The sequence below is a fragment of the Erithacus rubecula genome, assembly GCF_903797595.1.
Source record: "Erithacus rubecula genome assembly, chromosome: 1".
Lineage (NCBI taxonomy): Eukaryota > Metazoa > Chordata > Aves > Passeriformes > Muscicapidae > Erithacus > Erithacus rubecula.
The window spans coordinates 71,301,366-71,325,936 of NC_136658.1; the positions used below are offsets into that span (position 1 = coordinate 71,301,366).

Consider the following 24,571-nt stretch of genomic DNA (forward strand, 5'->3'; position numbering starts at 1 on the left):
CCAGCAATAAGCAGCAGTTTCCCATTTGATCTCATCATCCCAGTCAGCTCAGGCTGCAAGAGGAAAATAAGCTGCACTGCTTGATGGCTGGTACTCCATAAGTGAAACTCAGCACTGATAAAGCCCCTACCCAGCTGGAGAGCCAGCTGTCACTGGGATAAGGAGGCTTTCTGACATAGTTTTCCCTTACTTGGTTTATCTCTTAATAAGAGGCACCTCTTAATAAGAGACTAATGATGAGGCTCAATGGTAGGTGCTGTGGGCTGGTTGCTAGACAGTGTTGGAATGGCTTTAAGGGCAAGCATCCATGTGTGAGCTCCTTTGGAGCAATTCAACATTACAGTACATTGCTTTGCTAAGGAATTTTTGACTAAACCCCAGAATTTATTTTCACTGAAATTGGGCTTTGAACTTGCAGACACAGGTGTACAAAAATGGGAAAAGAGGTATGACAGAGGGCTGGAGGAGTCTGAATAGGAAAGGAGATAAATTGCCAAGGTTTGTGATCACTGATCCACTCTAACATCAGAGGCAGAAAGAGTGAGCAGGTGCTCATGTTTGGAAGAGGATGAGCTGTGTTTGGAGAATGGCAGTGGAAAGTTCTGTGAGCAATACTCGTGGGAAAAAACCCAAACAACAACCTGTTGCTGCAACAAAACCTAAAGAGAGCTGAAAACAAACAGTCTGTGAATGCAATGGGCACTAGACACTCTTGCCACCTGAGGAGAGTAATTGGCAAGGGCTGAGTAAGAGCTTGTTCTGGGTTTGGAGGAGCAGCATTGTTATGCTAATAGTCCTTTCACTTGCCTGCAGTGCTGCTGTTGTGCTCTCCTGGAAGAACTGGGCAGAAGACTTTCCCAGGACCTGTTTGTGAGGAAGGGCTGGCTGCTGTTTAGTCTGGTCCAAGGCAGGCAGGTGCAAGCCTGCCTTCCCTCCTACTCCCTGCATACATCTCCCTGCCCCTCACAACAGCACCCTTTGAGCATTTGCAAGGTCTCCCAGACAGTCTGTCCAAGTACAAGCTGATTGCAAGCAGCCCAGCCAGGGTGGTTCACTTTGGGCCAGAGCAGCTCCCGAGCTGTGCCTGCCTGGGCTGGCTCTGGGCACCTCACAGGCACCCTGAGCAGTGTGGGAGAGGGTCAGAATCATGGCTGGGGCTGCCACTGGTCTGCAAAGCTGATTCTGGCATCTAGGTGCTCTTCCTCCCTTCCCCAGCCATTATCATCATCAGTGTGATGTTCCTCCTTGTCCTATGAGGTCCTGCCCCTTCCTAGCACACCACTCGTGCTGTCAGTGCTTCACAACACCTTTCTTGCTTTAACAGTTCAAGAGAGAATCAGTAGGGGACTTTTTGAGAATCTTAGGCTGTCTTTAACAAATGTAGACCCAGTTTTGGCCTAAATTCTCTTGTCTGAGAAACATCCTTTCTGAGAATTTAATTAGAAGTGATTCTCATTTACATGGATTCTACCAGCTGCCCTTAGCTCTATGGCCCTAGGGGAAAAAAGATTAAATGATACTGGGAAAGATATTAGTGAGGACATTAGAAGCAGCCATAACCAGATCAGGCAAAGTTCTGAAAATACCTAGCATTCACATGTCCTTAATTGCTTTTCTCCTGTCACAGCTGTTGGGTGAGTGCTCCATCTGAGAGAGGGCTGCCTCAGGGATTTCTTTTTCATTATGTGATGTAGATATGGAGACAGGAGCAGGTAATAATTGCTCAACAAAGGAAGGAATAAGTAAGAAGGAAGAAGTGTTGCTCTTCTTGAGCAACAAGAATAAATTTGAACTTATTGGAGGAAGATCCAGGGAGCTAATATTGGGCTTAAACAGGAGCAGGTGTGCTTGGAGGAGCAGCAGGGAAGCTGCTGAGCTACTTTGCTAAGAGCATTAAAATCTTCTGAAGAAAGATGAGCTACCACTTCTGGACTTCAGTGCCTTGCTCAGGGTGTGTCTTTGGGCAAACCAAGAACATAATAAGATGATTTCCATATCTTACAGGAACATCAGCAATATGAGAAGCTTAGGTTACAAAGGTATGGCAAGCTCCAGGCCCTGAGCCATAATCCCTTTCAGGACTCCTGTAAGACTGGTGTGATGTCCACAGTGACTCTCACAACACTCAGGGGTTTTCTGCACTGGGAGCATGGCAGCAGAAGTGCTTTGCCAAGGAGCACTGCTCCTTATTGTCAAGGGAGGAGGAGCAAATTATGTGAGGTCAAGGGTGTGCCCAAAGGTGACAGCTGTAGGGCTTGAAACCTTGTACTCTGCCTAGCAGGTAAAAGACATCCCTGCAAACCTTGGGAGGGCTTGCTTGGCTTTACAGCCTGTGAAATGTCAGGTGCTCCTAGCCCATTATCTACACAGTGATTTGTTTCCAATCTCATAAATAAGATCTGACCCAAAAGAGGCAACATTTGAATGGTGTAACATACATTGAAATGTTCTCTCTAGGCTGTCTGTGTAAAATGCTTTGCCAGCTACATTGGCCTTTTGGCAGCTGCTGCAGTGACAGCTGAGAATGCAACATGATAAAAATGCCACTTCTGCAAAATAGTCATGGGGCATGGGTGCATTGCTGATTCCCTATGATGTCTTGTGAAGGGATAGGATTTGCCAAAACACATCTGTTTGGGGCACCATGAGGGCTGGAGAAAGCAAAGCTTCTTGTGACTGTTAAACCAAGCATGATAACAGGTAAATGACACAAAACCTCAGTTGTTTCAGCTGAATGAATTAAGAAAACTTTGTGGAGTGTGTATTTGTGGTATGCATTGATCAAGTGGTATAAAACCATTATTCCCTTGCTTTTGAAAGAGTGAAAAACAAAGCAAAATGGCAACAGAATAGCACAACTGTAAGTTTTCTTCATGGAACTTTGATGGACCCTGGTTGATTGTTGTTTAATTAATCAGCAGCAATCAGCTTGTAAATGCTTTCATTATCATGCTTCTATTTAACCATATGTTGTGTATTCCAAAATGCATGTTTAGCCATTCTGGGGAGTAGAAGAGGAGTCTAAAAGCTCTCAGATAAAAGCTGCAGAAGCTGAGTATGGCTTCTGATGCTGAACCACACAGACTGGCTCCAGACCACAGCTCTAAAACTGCAGCAGAAGGCAGCAGTCCAAATGGTTTTCATCTGTTTTTATGAGAAGAGACTTCTTTTTATCTGGGGTTCCCAAACTGCAGTTTGACACTTTGATTCCCAAGAGGCAGCCTCTGTTTAAGCTAATGGCAATTGCTTGTATAAACTTTTATTTCCTTTTCTCTCCATAGGTTTGTTGATCGGCTCTGGTTGTGCTCTCTATCCTCTTGGCTGGGACAGTGAAGAAGTCAGACAAACCTGTGGTAACCTTTCCAACCAGTTTGAATTGGGTGAGTCATCACCAGGGGATCTCAGCTGCATTAGACTCTTCTATGTGTTGGCCATTAAAGCAAACTAGGACATAAGCACAGGTTTGGGGAACCAACCTAGCTGTGTGTGGTAGGCTAATCATACTGTGTAATTCTGGAATGGTGCCAAGGCAGGGGGCTCCAGATGGATCTCTGGAAATATTTTCCAGAAGAACATAATAAAAGAAAATGTATGCATATATGTATACCTAGATACCTATGTATGCATATTTTAAGAAATAAATCAGATTTAATAGTCTTGCAATATGGGAGCTAACACTCCTGGAGGTCTTGACAGGGTAGACAGAGGCATCCCGTCACAGCACAAGTCAGGGTAATTCTCCATGAGTGCAATTGGCTGTCTTTGAATTCTGGGATGTTTATGGCCTTCTAACACAAGCCTAGAGTGTATTTGTATGTTACTCACATTCTTGGGAAGTGGCATATAACACTTGCAGCCCATGTTTGCCTTCTCCCAGACAAGCTTGTCTCACTGCTGCTGACTTCACTGCACCAGGAATGAGAGCCAGGGATGCAGCCAAACTGGGCTCACATCTGTGCTTTCTCTGCAGGGGCTCTAGAAAACAAGGAAACAGCAGTGACCTAAGGGTTAAGCAATGTGGATGATCAGGATCTGATGTTTGAATGCATGTCCAAGTCCTTATCTAGCTGGAAGGATCAGTGCAATTGCTGATACCCTTCTCTATAAGTAAACTCTGATCCTGTGTCAATTGAGGAAGAGAGGGATTTGAAATCCTCCTGAAGGAGCAGGAGGGACTGAGCACCTTGAACCCCCACAGACTTGAGAGCTTCTGCTCCTAAGTATACAGAGTTCCCCATTACCAGACCTTGCAGGCTAAACCTTAATCTCAGAAATTCTTTCCATAGATGTGTGTAGGCCTTGTGCAGGGCCTGACAGTAATCCCAGTGCAAGGAGTAGTAGACAAAAATGTTCTTCTAGGGTTAGATACAAACGTGCTGCATCATCTCTTGATTTTTACACTGATGTTTCTGTCAGATTTCAGGAGTACGGAGATTTGTTTCCATCTCAGAGGCGTTTCTTGTCAAGATTTGAGGTTGAAAGATAAAAAACATACTGCTTTGGAAGTGATGCTCCAGGCCACTTTCCCCTACAGAATTCCTGTGGTGTTTTGAGTGCATTTGATCTGGCAGGGGACCAGAAAGTCTCATAACCAATATCAGCACCCCTCCCTACAGTGCCACTGATGTCTTATGAGCAACCACCTATGGTGTTGCTCAAGGGATGTGTAATGTGCTCTAGAAGCATTACATTACCTTGTTATTCTGAACTCTAATATCCTTCTGTGCTGTTGATATTAAATTTGCTCTTCAACAAAGCATAAAAAGTTCCTGCAAATTTTTTATTCACCTAATAATAGAAAGATTTAAACACAGAGGAGAAAGAACAATGAGAATAGAAAGGTATAGTTAACTAGCAGAAAAAAAAATGTTTAGAACTTAGATTCCCAGCTCCATGGAAAGGTGTGTCAAAGGATGCAGTGGAAAGACCACTCCATGGTAACTGTTGCTGGGAAGATTCAGGCTCATTGCTGCCCATGGCCAATCCTGTGTGGAAGCCTGAAGAAGCTCCTGGCCAGCCCACTGAGCAGCATCCCCTTGGAAAGGCCAGCTAGCACCTCACTGGTGCATGCTGGCTCCTGCTCTTCCATGCCAAGCATGTGAGCAGCTCTGCTTCTGGGGCTCCAGCTTGTGTCCCATGTTTGTTCCCAGATGCAGAAGAGTGTTACCTTCCAGGTCATTTCTCTGCAGAGTCCCAGAAGATGGGTGTTATGACAGTGTGAGCTCTTCAAAGCACTTGGGCAGTTACAAACTGTTACCTTTAAACACTGTCATGTCCACAGTCAGAGCAGTCTGTCTCAATCACTGTCTCAATCTTGACTCATGAGTCAGATATTTACATAAATTGAGTCACTTTGCCTTAAAAGTCAGTGAAGAAAACAATGTGAAAAATGTCATCTGGCAGCTTTCCTTCCAGGTAGGCATAAAGACCATGAGAAATCCTGCATTAACTGTGAAGGCTCTGACTGTGTTTTCTGGATCTGGAGCACACAGCCCATGTGTGACACATGCCTAGACTTGACAGCAGTGCTGGTCTCACTGATCTGCTGCTGTCATATGTCAACACATTAATTAACAGATCATAATGAGAGCTGAAATTTACTGCAGTGATTTCTGCTAGGCCGCCCTGCCACTAAACATCTCCTTTCCACATACATTGGCAGTGAACTTAAATGCTTGGCTGGGATTTTTTTACTTAATGTCAGTGTCTGTTTGATGGTGTGTTATCAAAACCATCTGTAAAGAAGAGGTGCTGTCTGAGGGCCATTTAATAACCTCACTGTCTTTCATAAATACCTCTTGGTTGGTGATAACCCCAACTCTCTAGGTCTCTTCTGAATCACTAGAGACTGGCATACTCATTATAGCCTACAGGCCAAAAATTATGTTTCAAAAACTTAATCTTACTAAGTCTCAAGACAAATTTAAGTAATTATTGCTTTCATTTAAATATTTAATTTGATTAAGCTGCAATGATTTGCTTTCTGTTCCTGAGCCTGTGAAATGAGTTGCCTGAAGAGCCACGCTGCATTTAAAATCCTCTCTCAGAAAATCTGAGCTGCTGTGAGCCCTGAACTGGTTTGCTAAGGGGAGAAAAGGTGATGATAGGAGTGCTGGTCCTGCACCCCTGCTGCTGTGTGTGCCAGTGAGGATGGCACAGAGACGATAATTCAAAAGGAGATGTGTTCACAGGAATGCTGATCAGCAGACAGCATTCAGCCTCCTCTTCCAGGCTGGCAGAGCAAGAGCAGCAGCCTGGGCCAGAGGGAGCATGTGTGTGCAGCTGGGAGAGGGTCAAAGCTCAACAGGTTTGACCACAGAGCCAGCAAAGGTGGGGGGCTCAGCACTGATGCTTGTTCTGGACTTAGAAAAAGTAAGGGGGGAAAATGGTTGAGGTTGAAGGTGGAAAATAAAACCAGAAGCTGCAATCTATATTATAGGAGGATGAAGAAGAATGAGAGGCAGGTACAAATGAGGAATACAAGAACTCTCTTGAGAAGCAGCTGAATTGTGCACTGTGATATGTAATGTCAACCAGAAATATACTAGAATTAGTAATTAAATGAAAAATTTTGCTTAACAAAAACATGACAAATCCTTGCCCCCATAACATGCTCATAACTAAAGAGAATAAATAAATAGCAATGCTAAGAACCCAGAAAAAACACCCCTAATCTTTAATGGGTATGCTAGATAAGAAACGTTTCTCTATGTCTTCAGGCACTAAAAAGGGATTAGACTAATAGGCACTCCAAATAATTGTAAAGAGGGGACCTCTCCCTCCACCCCTGCCAAACACACACATTTCTGTGCAGATTCCAAAGTAGTATTTAAAAAGACTGCAGGAGAAATAACTATGCTTCTAATTTAAGTGGATTTGAGTATTCTTTTCTAGAAAACCTGAGCTGACATTGTGAAATACCCAGCAGTTTACCCAGCATTTAAAAATGGATATTTATTTGGTTTTTATTAAGTGAACTATGTCCAAAGGATTTACTTAAACATTTATGTATTTAAGTGGGATATTTTTTCAATCAAATAAATGTGGTTGTATAGCTCCATCTCTGACAAAGAGGAGTTATTCTTCAAATGAAGATACCTTGCCAAGGACAACTCAATTTGTTGATTAAATTACATTCAATAGATGAGCTGTCTTGTAAAGGGGGATGGGGAATAACCTCCATAAATAGGTACCATAAAGACCTTCATAAAGAGACTGGTGCACCTGTAGTGGGGCTTGTTCCCTGCTCTTCTCTAGAAATATGGTTTTGCCATTATGAAAAGAAGCACACAGACAAATTAGGCCCTTGACAAATGACCTCTTGCAAATCTTGTTGAGAGGTTAAGGCCATGATAGGTCTGTACTGTGTTGCTCTGCTTATAGTTCCAGCTTCTCATCAGTCAGCTTGACTTGTGTGAAGGTCTTGGAGCCCTGCTCCCTGTGGCAGCATCCCATCTGGATCACAGGTCACATATGGAGCAGAGTTCTCACACTAGAAACACTTGACTATGAGCAGGAGAAATTTTCTACCACTGTTTTAGGGTGTTAGCTCCTAAAAGTAGGGCAAAGCAAATAAATGAGGGCAAGAAGAAAAGACATGTTTATGTTTAAAACCAGCACAGTTTCTTGCTCATTGACTGAGTCAAAGTCTGTACTCTAATTTGGCAACTTCAGGCTGATAGTGCCTGAAGAAGAGACTGGAGTAGGGAATGAGCAGTGCTCAAGAGGACTGCCTTTCACTGAGGATGGATCAAAATCATCCTAATCTCTTGCCACCATGCAAACTGGTACTGTTATGTTGTACTATTCACACCCTGGACTTGCCTGTGTGCCCCTTCAGGGCAGCAGTGATGTGGCTCAGCAGGACAGAGCTGCTGAGTGAAGGGTGTAAAAGTGAGTCAGATCCACAAAGTCCTTGGGTCTGCAAAAGGAATTAGCAGCCAGTTTCCCAAAAGTAAGTGTCATTATGGCATATCATATGGCACACATTCAATTTTGCTGAGCTAGAGGCACTAATACCATTTTGTTTTCATTTCTAAATGTAATATACAAGAAAAACAGATGGAAAAGGAGTGTTTTATCAGGAAATTCTTTAAGGTGAGGGACTCTGCATTAAGGTGATAGTATGCACAAAAAAAAAGTGAAGACTGCACTAGACATTTGCAAAAACTGCCACATTCTGCATATTTAAACTCTGTGAAGAAATCTTCTGAACTTGCATGCCTGTTTTAAAAGGAAATTGTGAGTGTACACATGTGAACATATTTGTATTGGTTTTGAAAGTCTAAAATCAATGTGAGACTTCATTTTTGTCCATTGATTTCCCTGGAAACTGCTCAGTTTTACATGCTGATTTCTATTGCAATGGGTGCAGAGGCAGCCAAGTTCCACAGAAGGTCCCAGAGAGGTCAGGGCATGCTCAATTTAACTCACAAAATTGAGCCTCAGCTGGCATCTGGTGAAACAGCACTACAAGACCAATACTTAAGAGCCCAAACAGCAAAATGTTAATCTAGAGTAAGATTCATTTATTGAAACATAGATGATTCATGTCATCACAAGCCACCAGCTGCTACTTCCCAATCATCAGATGTATGAAGTGATACCAGGTACTTATTAGCCAGAAAGAATGAAGACACAAAATTTAAGATAAAGTCCATTTTTAAGGGAACTTCTGTTGAACTACTTGGAATGCATTTTTTCTTTTCTGATGAAATACAGTAGCTCTATCTCTACCTTCACAGTCAGAGACATCCTTGACCTCGGGGTCCAATTGCAGCAGCAACCAAAGCAGGTAACTTCAAACACGCACCTTGGCTTGCTGTCTGTGGCAGCCTGTCTGTCTGTGGACTGCTGTGAAAGGGCTCACCTGGCCAAAGTCATTGTCTAGAGAGAGAGACTTAAAAGCCTGGCTCCCATCCTGAACTAAACAAGCAGCTGGATCAGCCTCAAAAGCTCTCAGGAACTTCTCTTGTGATGGATATTTCTTTTGAAAAAATCATTATTGTTAAGGGTCTCCTTTGCTACTTTTAGAGGGTTGAAATATCTTTAAAAAAAACATTGACTTGGTAATCACTTTTGCTGTGGAAGTGTTAGAGTAAATGATCTTTAAAATGCTTTCCAAGCAAACAGTGCAGTTACTAAAACAGCATAAAAACCCCACAGAAAGCAGTGTGGATGTAAAAAAGGTTTTGTCAACTATTTAATTTGTCTTAGGTGGCATCATTTCAGCATCTGGCTGAGTGTTGACATAGAGTGCCAAAGAATCAAGAAATGGATTTCAAAGGGAGGACAATTTGTTAGAATCCTATTAAAGGCAAAATATTCAAAGGTGTTTTTCTATGAGCAATCTGTCTGAAAAAGGCATTTTTCTTGTTTGCAGATACTCTGCAAACAGCACGGAGATTTCACACATTCGTATTTTGACTGAGGCTGAGCACAACCTTTACAAGCACACTTGAGCTGCAGCTGCTGAGATCTTAGATAAATGACTGAGTAAACTGCATGCTAGTAAAGGAAGTATTCCATCAAGAAACCTTTCCTCTTTAGTGCTTCCCAAACAGCTTCCATTCTTAAATCTTTGTAAACTTTTGATGACTGTATCGAAGTCTATATATATTCTGTCTAACATAAGGAGAGACTATTTACAAGGCTGTGTAGTGACAGGACAAGGGTGAATCCTTTCAAACTGAAAGACTAGGTTTAGATATTAGGAAGAAATTCTTTACTGTGAGGGTGCTGAGGCACTGGCAGAGAAAGAAGCTGCGGATGCCCCATCCCAGGCAGTGTTCAAGGCCAGGTTGGATGATCTGAGCAATCTTGTCTAGTGGGAGGTGTCCCTGCCCATGGCAGAGGGGGTGGAACTAGATGATCTTTAGGGTCCCTTCCAACCCTGCCCATTCTATCATTCTATGATAAGGCACATACCTTTGTTACCAGAATTAGACATGGTCATGCAAGAACCTGCTACAGTCAGTAGACATAAGAAGGAGCATGCAGGAAGGGACTCAGACCACCTGGAGCAAGTATATGGTGTTCAAAAAGTGCAGCTGAACCGGTTGTTTGGAATCCCTTCCCAGTTAAAAGGGAGAAAAATAGGAGCTACCAGAGCAGGGTTCATCTGCTGTACTTTACATGTTTACTTTAGGAGGAAATACAACACACTTTTGTAAGTGACTTTTCTTCTTCATGGTCTCTGAAGGGAGTCTGGGGTACTAGTCCACTGTGAATCTCAGTGTGGTGTGTGTTCAAAGGGAGGTGAAATTGATTTCACTTCTGCAGTAGTTGTGCTTTTTTGCTCGCTTCTTGCAGGAGGCTGAGAGAGCCCCTTATTAGCAGCACTTAAAGTATTTGCTCCTGGGAATTTGAGCATTGTAATTGACACTGGGTATTGGTTTCTCCTTCACTGCTCCATGATAAATGCACACCTACAGCAAATTTGAGGTTTGATTAAACAAAATTATGCTATCCTCCAAAGAAAGGAGGATTTGATCATATATATAAGTGAGTGTTGGCACACAACAGGACAAAATAATTTCAAGTTGGCATTTTTTCCCCACTTTTTTACCCGTCAGAACTTTATGAAATTTTATGCATTTAGTTGCAGACCAATTCTAAGTGACTAAAATAGCTTGAAAAAAAAAAAACTACGTGCATTAAAAAATCATGTATTTTTTTAGAAGATAAACTCATTGAGAAAGTCATATCTATGCAACAGAAAAAGTAAGCAGCTCCACTGAATTCATTAGTTTGCATCAGGCTGTATGCTGAGCTGCAGTTTTACCTTATATAGTGTTCTTTCTTTGTTTCACATAACTACTTTAATTCTTTCTGGATGCATTCCAAGTTTCAACTTCTTTTCCTGCTTTTGCTGCTGATTGCACATGACAGTTTTTCATTGTTGCTGTGTCAAGAAAAAGTTCTTCAGCTATTTAATTTGTCTTGGTTTTGTTTCAAAATAATTTTGCCTTCTTATTAATTAACTGATAATCTTTTACATTCATTTATGACTTTCATATTTCTAAATCCCAGTATATCCCTTAGAATCACACTCTTTTTTTTTCTGACTACTTTTCCAACACCCTGATTGATTATATGAATTCCCATTCTCTGTAGTACTGTATTCTCAAGTGAACCCGTTAATTAGAATTCCTGCACAACTTCTTGGAAGTAGGAATTGTAGGTTTTATTTTTGAAGGTATATAATTTATTCTCTACAGTCTGGCTAATGCTGAAACCTTTTCTCCTTCAACTTGGAAAACAGGCTGTACTTAAGGTTAATTGATTAGAGTTTGCCAAATACTCCAGACTATGAGTCCAGGATAGTCTTAAAATTAACAGCAAAAAAGGTACAAATATTTAAGATACTACATCTTGCAACTAACAAGTTTGCATCCAAGACACTTTCATATTCAGAATATTTTTTCATAAGTGGCAATTATTAGTTATTTTAGATTAAACCATATGTTATTTCCAGGACCTTGATAACTATATGTGATAATTATTTATAAGACATCATGAATAGAAACCCTGGTAAAATTATGCTTTGGCAACTGGATCCTGGCACAGCTCCATGGTAGATGAAGTATCTTCATATTTTCTGTTGCCAAATTTTACTTACTCCCAAACTTGTCTTGATCTTTATTTGCCTATATATTTAAGAGGAGGAGGGGAGCAAGGGGATGCATATCCTGGCCTTGAGGATCACATTAGAAACCAGGAAGGGAATGGAAATGCCTCCAAGAACCCCAATTATTTATGCTCTCAAAAAAACCCAAAACCTAGAATTAACAAAGTGCTGAAGTGCTGAAGCCACAGCTTCTCCCTCAACACTGACCTGTCAGGTGAAGACTGATTTGTTAAAAGCAACACCAGTTCTGTGCAGAGCACAAGCTGCTGTGGTGCATGTCATCTGTATCTGCTAGAAGAGCACTTCAGCTGCTGGGAATTTACTTTGGCACAAACTCAGACCTAGCCCATCTTTGGAGAAAGAACATGTACACATTCTTGCTTGCATCTCCACACCCTCAATGGCTGGGGACTCTCCTACCCATGTATGTATATGTGTGTTCCAATGTATCTTTCAGGGAAATGACAAAGTTTTTGTGACTTTTTGTGTGTGTGAAAATCAACATGGTTTCAACAACTGCTTTAGTTCTATCAAGTATTTAGGTAATGTTGCTTTTCATTTTAGATTTTTGACATTAAAAAAAAAAAAAAAAAAAGAACTGCAGTACTGGATTTCTAATCTTTTATATGACAGGCTTCTTGAAAGCAAACTGCTCTCCTTGATGGTTGAGTTTAAGCCTCAGTTCTGCAGATCTCAACATTTGCTTACCACTGAAACATGGCTAGTCCTGCTGGTGTCAGTGCAGTAATGGCTTCTCAACTCTGCTTTTTATAAAGCTTCCGGTTCTTTTAATATGAACGTTTTCTATCAATGTGAAGAAGTCATTTTACAATTTAAACTGCAACTAAATTACCCAATTATTGATAAACAACAATCTTTCTTTGGCCATACATGTGTTAAAATGAGAACACCAGAGCAGAAACAGTGACTCCAAAATGTTTTCCTCCTTGTGTAATACAGGGTTATAAAAGGCCTGTCATTGTTTCATTTTGACACGTGGCTCTGCAATGTAGGCATCCATTACAATGGGTACCTTTGAGATGGATTATCCCTGGTCTTATATCTATCCTTAACTATACTTGCAATGAATGGTATAGCTGAGGCCTATACCCTCACACACCTGCCCTGCTGCAGGCTCTTTTTCAGCACAACACCTTGAAATTCTGTTCCGCTCAGCATCATCCAAGTACAGATCAAGCTATTCTTTCCAAGGCCTCCCATTGCTCTTGACATGGGCTGGAAATAATGGCCAGGTTTATTGCTGTGTTATTATTGCTCTAAGGTCAAGCTCCCAGCTCTTTCATACCTTCCCCTGCTCTCCCATTCTTTCATTTGTTCATCTTGACCCAACTCACACTCGTGAATTACATTGCATTTGTTATATCAAGAGGCTGCCAGCCTGCTGTGTGTCAGAGCATTAAGTAGGGCAGTGGTCCTTTAGGTAAATGGAGCATGGTATGGAGAAATAAATGTTATTCTCTTCAGGCAAGAGCGAATGTGTGTGTTGTATCCATTGAATACATCTCTTGAAATTGATTTAGCAGTTCTTTCTTCTTAGTATGTATCACACATACTGTCTCCCACTGTCAAGGTACAAAAGTTGAAATCACACCATGCAAAAGGCCAAATTTACTTCATTCTATCCTGCTTGGGTTACAGCTTTGGGCACTGCTACCAGGTGAATCTTTAAGCTCTTTTAAAAAGTAGCATTTAGACATTTATTTTCTCTACCCAGAAACTTCATGATGAAAAGAATTTGCTTTTTAAGCTGCAATTACATTTCTTTAGTAGTTTTTTGAATATTTCACAGTTTTATCAAATGGAGTCCATCTCATCACAAGAAATGCTGCGGCACACCTCACCCTGGTATAAACATGATCATTTTAAAAGCAATCCAGTATAACAGTAACAGCAAATAACAATGGGAATAACTCTTCAAGTTTTCAGCGACAAAAGCCCCACTTCAATGTTACAGCCTATTTTCATCCAGTCTTCAAGTTATCATTTTTAATTCTAATTGGACAGCAACTTTCTTGCTACTCAATTCATTGTTTAGAAGGTGCTTGTGTGTGTACTTGCTAAGACTCTCTTTACACAGGTGTTTATGTATTTTCTTCACAGATTCTCATGCCACAGACTTTTTCTTCTTCACAGGCGCAACCTGTTTTTCTCACAAGAATAGGTTGTTATGCAAACTGATTTTCATTCTTTGGTTCTTTCTCATGGGAACTTAACAGGCTAGCTGTTAATTCAGCTGAGCAAGGCCTTATTTAATAAGGCCTTTCTGTTATAAGGTTTTACCCATATGCAACAACCCAGTGAGTTTAAACATCTGCTGTAGGTTTAAGTCTGTTTTTGAAATTCCCAGCAGAAGCTAAGGACAGGGTGTGTACATAGGCAAAGCAATAGGTGGCCCAGAGACAGGTCTCTCCAGGGACTGCTGAGTGATCAAGTGTCAGCATCAGGGACATTGCCAGGCACTTGACAGCTCCCCAGCATTTCTGATGGCCTTCTCTTCAGGGGAGTCAGACTCTCTGTGTGGTCTTCTCTAAGGAAAGCAAGAATGGTGTTACCTACAGAGCACAACTAGATTATGAAATCAAGTAAATCTCTCTGTCTGCTCCAGCACATTAAGGAGATAGGCTAGTGACCTCAAGCCAAGGTAGCAGGTCCTCAAGTCTTCTTGGTCACATCAGGATCTTTGTTTTACTGGACATTTTTAAAATAAAAATTTGTGAGGGTTATGAAGGAAAAAAACCGAAACAGGTATTATGCTTCCTGCTGTGGCATCAGCCTGAGATCTTCAAAGTGATCAGGAGCATAAGTGTTGCCTCCCACTAATGTCTCCTTACAAAGCCTGCCAGACAATATCCTGCAGTCAGTCGGTGGCAATGCTGTCTGCCTTGAGGCATGCAAATGCCTTGGACATGTTAAGATGAACAGACATTTTGTGTTTCTTGTGCCCGAGGCGGGATTAGCTGAATTCATAATTGCCTGAACCTCAAGCCTGGGCCTCAGGGATGCCATTGGGATAGAATACCAACATGACACCTATTTCTAGATGGAAACTCTGTTGATGCCTTCTGTTCTCTGAAGGGGAGGATGGTTTCTGCTGCTTTTGGGAAGGTTGGGAAAGAAGTGTTGTATTGCTGCTTGTGCCTTACTCAGAGCACTCACTGCTCAAAGCAGGATGATATCACCCGAGGTGTCAACAATACAGGAAGAATCTCAGTGGTAACAAGTCCCAAGCACTGAAAAAAGACAAAGATGATGCAACTCAAGTGAAAATTGCTTTTGAGATGGGTTAAAATCCCAAGAAGCAGCAGCATCCATCTCATTGCTTTTGGAGCTCTCTAAAGAGGCTTCTTCCCTGCTGCAGCTGCTGTTTTCCTGATCTCTTCCCCTACTGTGGGCCCAGTGCTTGAAAAGCAAATAATCACTTTATGGTCCACTATGGGATTCCCCAGCACCACTTACTGGTGATGAGTTTGACTGTATAAAGATGCTGCGGCCTTTCAGTTGATTCAAAGCTGTATTGTGGCACTCATTAGACAGAGCAGTGAAGTTTTAAACAATAGGTTGTGACCTCGGGTGGGGATAGAGAATTGTCCTGGTTTGAAGGACAGGTGTCTGCCAATAAAGGCAGAAGCTTCTCTTTGAAATGGAGAATGTAAACCCCCTCCATCCAAATTATTATAATTTTGAAATTAAGGGGCTTTCAGGCAAAGATATGGGAATTGGGAATAACAGTTCTTTACTAGGAAAATTAAAGTAGAAATACAGTATTACAAAGAACAATCCCGACACTGACAGAGTCAGAATACAACCTGACACCCTGTCAGTCAGGGTGTTGGTAGCAATCCCATTAAATGGTGGCTACAGTCCCCCTGCAGTGGCAGATGTGGTTCAGCTGAAGCAGTGGTGCTGCAGAAGGGTGCAATTTTCCTCTGAAGGTCCATGGATGATGTAGAAAGGTCTGGCTTTCCTCTGGAATTCAGTGGAAAGAAGGTTGCCTTGGTGGTCAAAATCTCAGTTTTTATATAGGCAGGAAAGGCTTGGCTCCTCCCTCTGGCTGGAGCATCTCCCAGTGGGATGATGTAATTTTATCAGTCATACAGTGGGACTCAATAGCCCATAAGCAGATGATATCTTTCTGGAGGGAGGATGGGTTGTGGAAAAGATAAAGAGGACTGCCCCACTTGGTTTTAAAGATGGCCCATTAGCAGATAATGTGTGTCATGGAGATAAGGATAGGGCTTCAACAGATGATGATAGAATAAACATTTCTGGTCACATCCTATATTACAACCCAAGACAGGAGTGTTGTCTTTTCTTTTATTTCTGGGCTTTGTGCTCCATTCTCACAGCATCCCCCATTCAGATGATTCCCTGAGGCCACTTTTGTAATCTTTTGCGGGTGGTCAGGGTCAATGCCTGTGTGAGGGGATGTGAGCTGGTGCCCCATGCCCTGGGTTGTGGTCACCCAGCAGTTCTCAGACACGTCTGGCTTCAAACTCCCCCACTGAGGCAGCAGAGCCTGAATTAACACCCGCATTGCCTGTCTGAGGTGGGCATACAAGTAGGCCGAAATCTCAGGAGAGTGTTTTCCTGGGCGGGCAGAAGGGGAGGGTGGTGGTGGCAGCTCTTCCTCCCCTCTAACGCTGTCGCTGTGTTTGCCTTGCAGGGACCTGCCACATCGGCTGGGCCTACTACTGCACGGGCGGCGGCGCGGCGGCCGCCATGCTGCTGTGCACCTGGCTCGCCTGCTTCTCGGGCAAGAAGCAGAAGCAATACCCCTACTGAGCCGGGCACGGCCCTGCCAGGCTCGCCGGCTCTGCTGGACAACAACGCCGGACAAGGAATTTGCAGCTGCTTTCTCTCAGGAGCGGGACGGCGGGAGGCCCCAGGGTGGCAGGGAGGTGAGGGGTGGCTCAGAGCCACCCGGCCGGGCTGGGCAGGGACAGGGTCTGTCACCCGAGCCTGCTCAGGGCCTGCTCCACACAAATGTCAGCAAGGAAACTCTGCTTTGGCAAACGGTGGCGTTCTGCATGCAGCGATTACTGGACAGGCGGGTGAGGGGTGGCAGCGCCGGCGTGCTGGGGAGCGCCTGGCAGCCCCCGGTGCGGCGCTCCCGAAAGCACACACGCACACACTGATGTTGACCATGGCACAAAATAAGTAGAGAGGAAACCTTTTTTGGTGCAACCCTTCTTTCTTTTCCTTTCTATTTTCTCTCCTTGTTTTTTTTTTTTTTTTTTTTTTATTTTACTTCTCTCTGGTGGTTTAAGACTCGGTGTTGCAACACTTTTTAATCTATACATTAAACTTAATAAAAGGACCAATAAGCCACTTTATCAGTATTTTGTATAATCTCTACACGTTTTTCTTCCCCAAACATTTATCCACTGCTTATTCAGCCCTATATAACTTTTATTAAGACTCTGTGTTTTCAGCATTATTACAAAATGCAACATAATTACTTGGCATATGTACCCTTACTATAGTACTTTTTATGAGATGCAGTAAATGGACGTTTTCCTGTCCATTGGAAATTCCCCTCATGGTACTGTAGAGCTCTGTTGGTTACGTACAACTAACAGCAAACTTCTTCCAGACATAGATTTCTGTTGCTGTTATGTTTAGCTCATTGATGTTGTATTGTGCTGTACCATGTTTATTATTTCAATATTCATTTTTGTAAATTATATATATAATATGTGCTATTTTATGTTTGTATTTGAAAAATCTCTGTAAATAAAATTTTCCTTGATCAATACTTGCAATGTATGGTTGTGCCAGTAGATGAAACATTTCCTTCCCAAATCCCCATTGGAAAAATTCTCAGAAATACTTGTGACTTTTATAACCGTACTGTATCCTTTTACCCTGTAAAACACAGACACATTTAGGGTTCAGTTACACTTGCCTGAGGATAGGCATCTACTGCCACTGGAGACATTCTGGTATATTCCACATTTTTGCCTTCTGCTGTCAGGTGTCCTGAAGGATTTCAGCAAAACCTCATTTTTTCTATCCCGGTTGCTGCAGACTAAGAATTTCACACAAAACTGTATATCCCAGTTTAGCCAACTGAAATAAGCCTTTACTTCCTTAATACCAGTAACTCTGATCAAATACCTACCAGGCAGCATTCTCTGCACAAGACACTGGCACTGTACATAAAAAAAGTTAAAAAATCAATTTTTAATTTTGCTTATTTACAGAAATGTGAACCTAATTCATGGGAACTTGTAAGAGGTTTTCAATCATAACTAATTTATTTCATCATAACTAAACTAATGTAATTCCTTTTCAAATTTGTTTTTCTGATCCTGTTTCCCCAGTATTATATTTCTGTTGTGTTATATTTAGGTTACCATCTATGTTTGAGTTGCAATTCTGGTGGTAATAACACTTAGAGCTGAACAAATCTGGCATTGTGCCAGTGCTTTGTACATTGTATGGGGCAGATTTTCAGAGGAATGTGGAAATAGCAATGTCAGCTTACAGTGATCAATCCTGATATCATTCAATATAATTTTATCAAGTTTCATTATAGGCTGAGTACTATTTATTTGCTTTATGGGGCTGTGCAGTGGAAATAAAATTGTATCTTACTGCTCCCAGACTAGCCTGTAATAGCTCCATCTCATCTGGCTGCAGTTCTGCACACCAGCCATGCTGTGGGGATTTGCCTCCCTGAACGCTCTCCCAGTGGCACCAGTAGAAGCAGGAGCTCTTCCCTCCAGATTCCAGGTTTTAAGGCTCATCTCTTCTCATAAGCACTCAGGACCTTACCAAAACCTGCTGCAGGAGGTCAGCAGCACCCCATATATCCTCACAGTAAGTATGAAATGTGCCTCTTAGGGTTGTGGATTGCTGCTGTATTAAAACTGAAGGAGATATAAATGCAACTTTGACTGTGGCTCCCCTAACTGCAGTCAGATATTTGGCAGGTGTATCTCAATCCAAAAATGCTGCCTTTGTACAGTGCATTACTGTGGAAACATGACTTTCCTTCCACTGAAACTGTGGTTGGCTATAAGAAGTTCCTGTGAACTGCTATAAATATGTGTGTTACTGTTCAGCATTTGACTCATGCAAGGTTATATCCTGGACTATGCATCATGAAGAGCACTTTGACTTTTTTTAGATCTTCCTGTGCTTGGGTTCGGGCTTGAATTATCATGACAAACTGGAGCTATGCAATTACTTCATGAAGAAAATTAGGGTTTTGTTTCAATGCAATACCATTATAGCATGACTGAATTTGTATACAATCTCCTTTTTTAAATTTGGGCTTGAATAAAACGTCAATTTTTATTAATCAAGCCAATGACATATGCTGCACCTGCTTTGAAGCTGTTTATCATACAGCCTTCAGCTGCTATGGTATGAATAAACCAATCACAGCTTAATTAGTTTTGTCCATAATTGTGCATTTTGGTTCTGATATCCATTTTGCACTAGAATATAAATACCATTTATTATCATGGTTATCAAGCCTCACAGCTACAAACTAATAACTTTGAACTGGCAAAAGATTGGTTTTGATTTCACTGTCTGAAGTGTCAATGAAATATTTACAGTATTTACCATGTTTAATTTTCCATTTATTTATTCTTGAAGATGAGGAGTGTGGCCTTGCATTTGTCTAAACAAAAGAGGTAAGCTTGCACATTAGGTCACTGATTTCTTTCCCTACCATTGCTGGTAATGCAATTGAATCCCATAATCCTGTTCATAAATTTATTAAGCTGTATTTTAGAACTGTTTAAGCAGTTTGCCCCCAACAAATACATTTGGAAATTTATTGCGCAATCTCATTCTTTGGGTGACTATATATACTTCCTGTGTTCCAGACCACCCAGTGTTCTGGAGCTCGCTGTCAACGCACATGTCAGAGGTCTTAGTCCGCTTCCCAAAAACACTCTGGGAGCTGCAAGTTTCATCTGCCCCTCCCAACTAATACAGAAGCTATATACATGTAGAAAAAAGTCCTGTCATTGCAGACTACTGTTCATTAGCAGAAGTTGTTGTAGGACCACAGAATAACTCAGGTGGGAAACAACCTCAGAACATCTGTGGTCCCACCTTCTACGAAAGGTAGGGTCAGTCATAAGGCTACAGTTTATCCCATCCAATTTTGAAAACCTTCTAGGATGGAGATGCATATCATCTCTTGAGCAGCTGTGCCACTACCTGACTGTCCCAAGAGGGAATGACATTTCCTTAAAACTGATCTATTTTTTTCAATTAATAATGACTGTCTCATCCTCCCACCAAGAATAATTGTGAAGTGCTCACCTCCATGTCCTGCCACCTCCCCATGGGTGCTAGGTGGCTTCTCTTGGGTTATTCAGTGCCCCCACGGCCATCTTTTCACCAGGTTTAGTAATTACTGGCCTACATCACTGCAGGGCCCTCTTCCTTCACATGTGCAAGACTTGGCACTTGCCCTGGTTGAATTTCATAAGGTTCCTGTTGTGCCATGCCTCCAGTCTGCCTCAGTCCCTATGCCTGGACACCCTACACATCAGTATATTGCCTGATTCTCCCAGCTTGGCGGATATATGAAGTTATCTGAAAACTTGGTGAGAGCACACTCTGCACTGGTGAAGCCATTGGACAGGACAGGTTCCAGAACAGACATGTGGATACCCCAGTCACTGCAGGCATCCAGGTCCAACCAGGAAACATGATCCTCTGAACCTCATCATCTAATCAGGATTTAACCTTTCCATCCAGATCATATTAGCCCAAACGTGATGCAAAACAGCTGGGAGCCTGTGTCAAAAGCCTTGCTAAAACCCTTGCAAACCTCCACTGCTCTTTCCTTGGTCACAAATCCAGTCATTGCACCATGGTGAGTTCTGACTCAGCTTGTTTGGAACAAATACAATCTCACTGGAAATGTACTTCATATATAAACTGGAGTGAAACAATTGGAGGTGGAAGAAATTGATGTAACTTTATTTACATAAGTTTAGTCTTTGGGAGTGACTGTAGGAGAACACATTCCCTCTCCCAAATCACAGAGAGCTGGGAACTTTCCCTATGCAGATTAATGTGCACTGCCAAGACTCCAGTCCTGAGCACTAACACAGTATTTCCTGAGAGGGAAAATGCAAATTGTGTCGTTCAAGCATTAAGTCAGTCATATCTGCATAAATATGAGGCATGTGAAAACTTGTCTGGAGTTTGAGAGAGCATTAAGCTATTTCTATCAAAAAAGTCATTGCTTTTCAAGATTTACATATTAACAAACAAATTTTCACAATGTGCTGTAGAGTTTGCTCTCTTCCCAAAACACAAATATATGTCTATGACAAAAAGTCCCAACCTTTAAAAATGTTTTGAAATTATAACTCCTGAGGCATTTTAACCCCTCTATTTCCTTTTTCTTGAGGGAAAATCCAGAAATCAGTTGTAACTGCAATTTATCTGTCATTCATTGAAATAGTCTGTGAAAAATATCAAACTGAATGACAAGACAGATAATCTGTACATCAACATAAGCATTAATTTTTCTCTACATACTTAACCTTTCAGAGAGACAATGGTGAAATTAGATATGTCTTTTTTTAGAAGTGACATTTAAGTGTAATCCCTTAAGAAGACAGGATTTTAAATATATGCTTTTGAGTATTAAGTGTTTTTATTATAATTCTTTAAATAATGATGGATAAGAGAAAAAAAAAAAGGAAAATTTTGAAATAGTTCCAAGCTCACTTGACTTAGTGACAGAAGGATGGTTATTAGGCTAAGATATAAATAGATGGCCTTTTTTCATTTTCCTCACCCAGAAACAGAATATTCATTGAAATTTATATGGATATTTTAGCTGAGTAAAGACAGCCTCTGACTCCTATGGACAATTTTGAGACCTTTTATTCTGCTAGAAGTGTCTGCTGTGAATGTCAGTATGTTGGTATATGTTCTATGTTATGCCAAGCATATTAAATTAGGTAAGTGGAAAATGATAGGGATTCTGAAAGGAACATATGGCACAGCTTCATTATATATATCTTCATTACTAGGGCCCAGTGCATTGCTGCCTGATTTCCCGGCTATCTGAGAGCAAATGAACTATAAGTAACTCTGCTCTAAGCATCTTCCATCACACAGGGATATCTCATGACCCTCAAAGCTCCTCAGCAGGCACTGTAGCCACTCTGACCATCACCAGATGTACAATCATCTCTAAACGTGCACCAAGGCTGATTGTCTCCCCAGTGGTAATAAATCTGTTTGGCTTGGAGTGGCAATGGTGAGGCAATGCTAGAGCACAGAAATGCCCCATCCCACCTGAAGCCTAAACAAAATGCAGGTCTATGTTAGCAGGAGAAAGCTGCTCATGCCTTGGGCATGAGAGGAAGGTTTGCTGTCACCATGGAATGCTCCTCTCTGCAGCAAGACCTGACAGCCCAAGAAGTGAGTCTGTGAGTCTGTGGCCACTCAGGTAACTTTACAGGCATTTTTCTCACAGGACACACATGGAGGCCAGTGCCTGGGTTCCCAAGAGAAAACACTAAGAACAAAGAGTTCTTGTCCCTCTTAGAGGCAGTCCCACCTGGGGCAGAGGGCAATGCCTGTGCACAGCTCCTGCAGCAGCCTTGGTGCAAGACCTCTGCACCAGCCCCAGCTCCAGGACAGAAGCCAAGCTGTCTCATGTGCTCCATGTGCATTTGCCAGCTGCATGGAACCCTGCTCTGCATGCCTGAATATCTTCATCCTCTTTTCATTCTCCAGGAGCTATAGGTAGCTTTTGGTTTACCTCATATTAGCCAACAAAATCAATATTTAAGTACATTTAATTAAGAAATAAAGTACATTTGTTTGGCTTGTAGACAGAGTCATGCTGTGATGTATATCACCAAAGAAGTGAGTATTTCATCAAGCAATGAGCAGGATTTCTACACAAGAGTGGGTGATTTTCTACAAATTCTACCCTGCCTCTAAGCCCAAGAATTTTTTCTTGTTCCCTAAATCTCTGCCAGATGTGACCACTATTCAAAACCTTGGGCTTTTGAGAGCATGGTGGTTGCTAAAGGGAAAGCAAGCTCTTTGTGTGAATCCTTTGTTCTGTTAAGGAATATATTAATTCCAATAGGCTTGGATCAAACTTCATGGCCCTGGTCCAGAAATTTTAGGAACCTATGGCAAATAGTCCATTGACTTAACTCAGGTATGGATTCAATGGGAAAAATGCAGTAGCTATTCTTTATCTGGCTTTATATCATGTTTTGGTAGTGTCCATCTTTTTCCCTATGGAAAACATTCAGACATACACAGACACACATTTTATGAGCAAAAAATACCTACATCTTATTGTACTTATCTACATATTTTGTACTTATCTAAATGTTTCTTTTGATCTGAGAATTAACTGAAACAAGGTTCTACATAAGCAAAATCCATGTGACATGTAATACTGGCAATTAGTATTTATTTAAGAGTTACATCTTCAAAGATCAGAAGGTCCTAATAAAGTAATGTTTTGTATGTATTTTTCAGATAAACAAACTACTGGGTTTGGATAATAAAGCACTTTTTTTTTTTTTTTTTTGAAAGCCAGCTGTGCATCCTTATCTTGCCTGTTCCAGAACAAGAAAAAACAAAATGGATTAACAAAGATAATGAACTTTTCAAAAGATATAAAGTAAAATCTGCTATTGATGTCAGACTGCAGTTCTTTGCTGATATTACCAGACTGAGTGGGTCCAAAGTGACTCTTTCTACTGCCTAATAGAAATAATAACAAATAGAAAGTAGAAACATGGCCTTGTACTGAGGGGTTTACTGATGACCCCACTACAGGGCAGTAATAGATGCTCCCCACCTGTGACTCACTGTAGCTCAGGAAATTTCCATATAAAGCATTTGGATTATTCTCTTCCGTATTATAGTAACAGCAGTGTCAATGAGCTTTCTATTTGACCAGCTCCTAGGAAAAATATTTCCCAATTTATCAGTAGAGTTCAAGTCCCACCCTAAAATAAAGTAACTCCAATTTGCAGCAAGATTAAAGGACTTTCTTTCACTCAATGGTGGTATCTTTTGTTAGGGAAATGGAGAAAAGAAATCTCAATTAAAACACAAGCTATATTTAGGATAGTACATTTGAAATGATGAAGTGCTTCTTGCCTGGAGCTATGTGGCTATATTAAGAATTGCAGTGTGAGCTATTTGTTTTCAAGTAGCTGTCAACATATCATTTGTTTTCTGCACTTCGGGGATTAATACCTAATTATCTTGCACACAGAAATTAAAAAGACATTAGAGTGCCTTAGTAGTGACTACACCTACCTCTGTCTCTGGCTAAAATCAGCGCTTGCAGAAACTGCTTCACCCTGCTCCTGCCTGTTGGCTGCAGCAGGTCTGTGTGCCTGTCTCTACTCATGCATGTGAGCAGGGTATCTGCTGCTGTTCTCCCCATCACACACTCTCCAGACCTCTGCTACAGCATGGCTGCCACTTCTGGAAGCTTCCAAGCTGCTTCTCACTATCTGATCAGAGTACCTTGTTTGGGGATAATCCATTCCCAAAACTTATTGTTTCATTTCCAGATTATTTCTTACACCACTTGAAGGCCATTGAACAGTACTGACCTAATAGTTTTCATCACTAATACCTTTCTATTTTTTTTATTTTTTTAAGTCCAGGGGGCAATAGTACCAGGAGAAGTCACACTGTGGGCAACAGACCCGTCAGTGGTAAGAGAGAAGAAATTAACTTTTTAGAAGTAGCACATAGAAAGTAAAGGCAGCCATGCCCAGATGTGCAGTGACATTTCAAAGAGGAATAACATTAAATGTTTAGCTCTGCAATGAAATATTAATCAATCTGCATTTGCTGTCAATGCATAGCAGTGATATTCACCTCTCTCTGAAGAGTTACTCTGTTTTTGTCATGTACTGGTGAGCAGTTTCATGGCTCCTC

General features: G+C 41.5%; 1 protein-coding gene across 2 annotated transcripts in view; it reads left to right on the forward strand.

Annotated features, from left to right (window-relative positions):
* LHFPL6 (LHFPL tetraspan subfamily member 6) overlaps window positions 1-17,405 on the forward strand; it is a 135,918-nt gene extending 118,513 nt beyond the window's left edge. For both annotated transcript variants that reach the window (XM_079304197.1, XM_079304196.1), the window contains exons 3-4: window positions 3,282-3,380; window positions 16,314-17,405. In XM_079304197.1, coding sequence (XP_079160323.1) covers window positions 3,282-3,380; window positions 16,314-16,432 — 218 coding nt within the window. In that variant the 3' untranslated portion in view covers window positions 16,433-17,405. The remainder of the gene's footprint in view (window positions 1-3,281; window positions 3,381-16,313) is intronic.
* The last annotated feature ends 7,166 nt before the right edge of the window (window positions 17,406-24,571 follow it).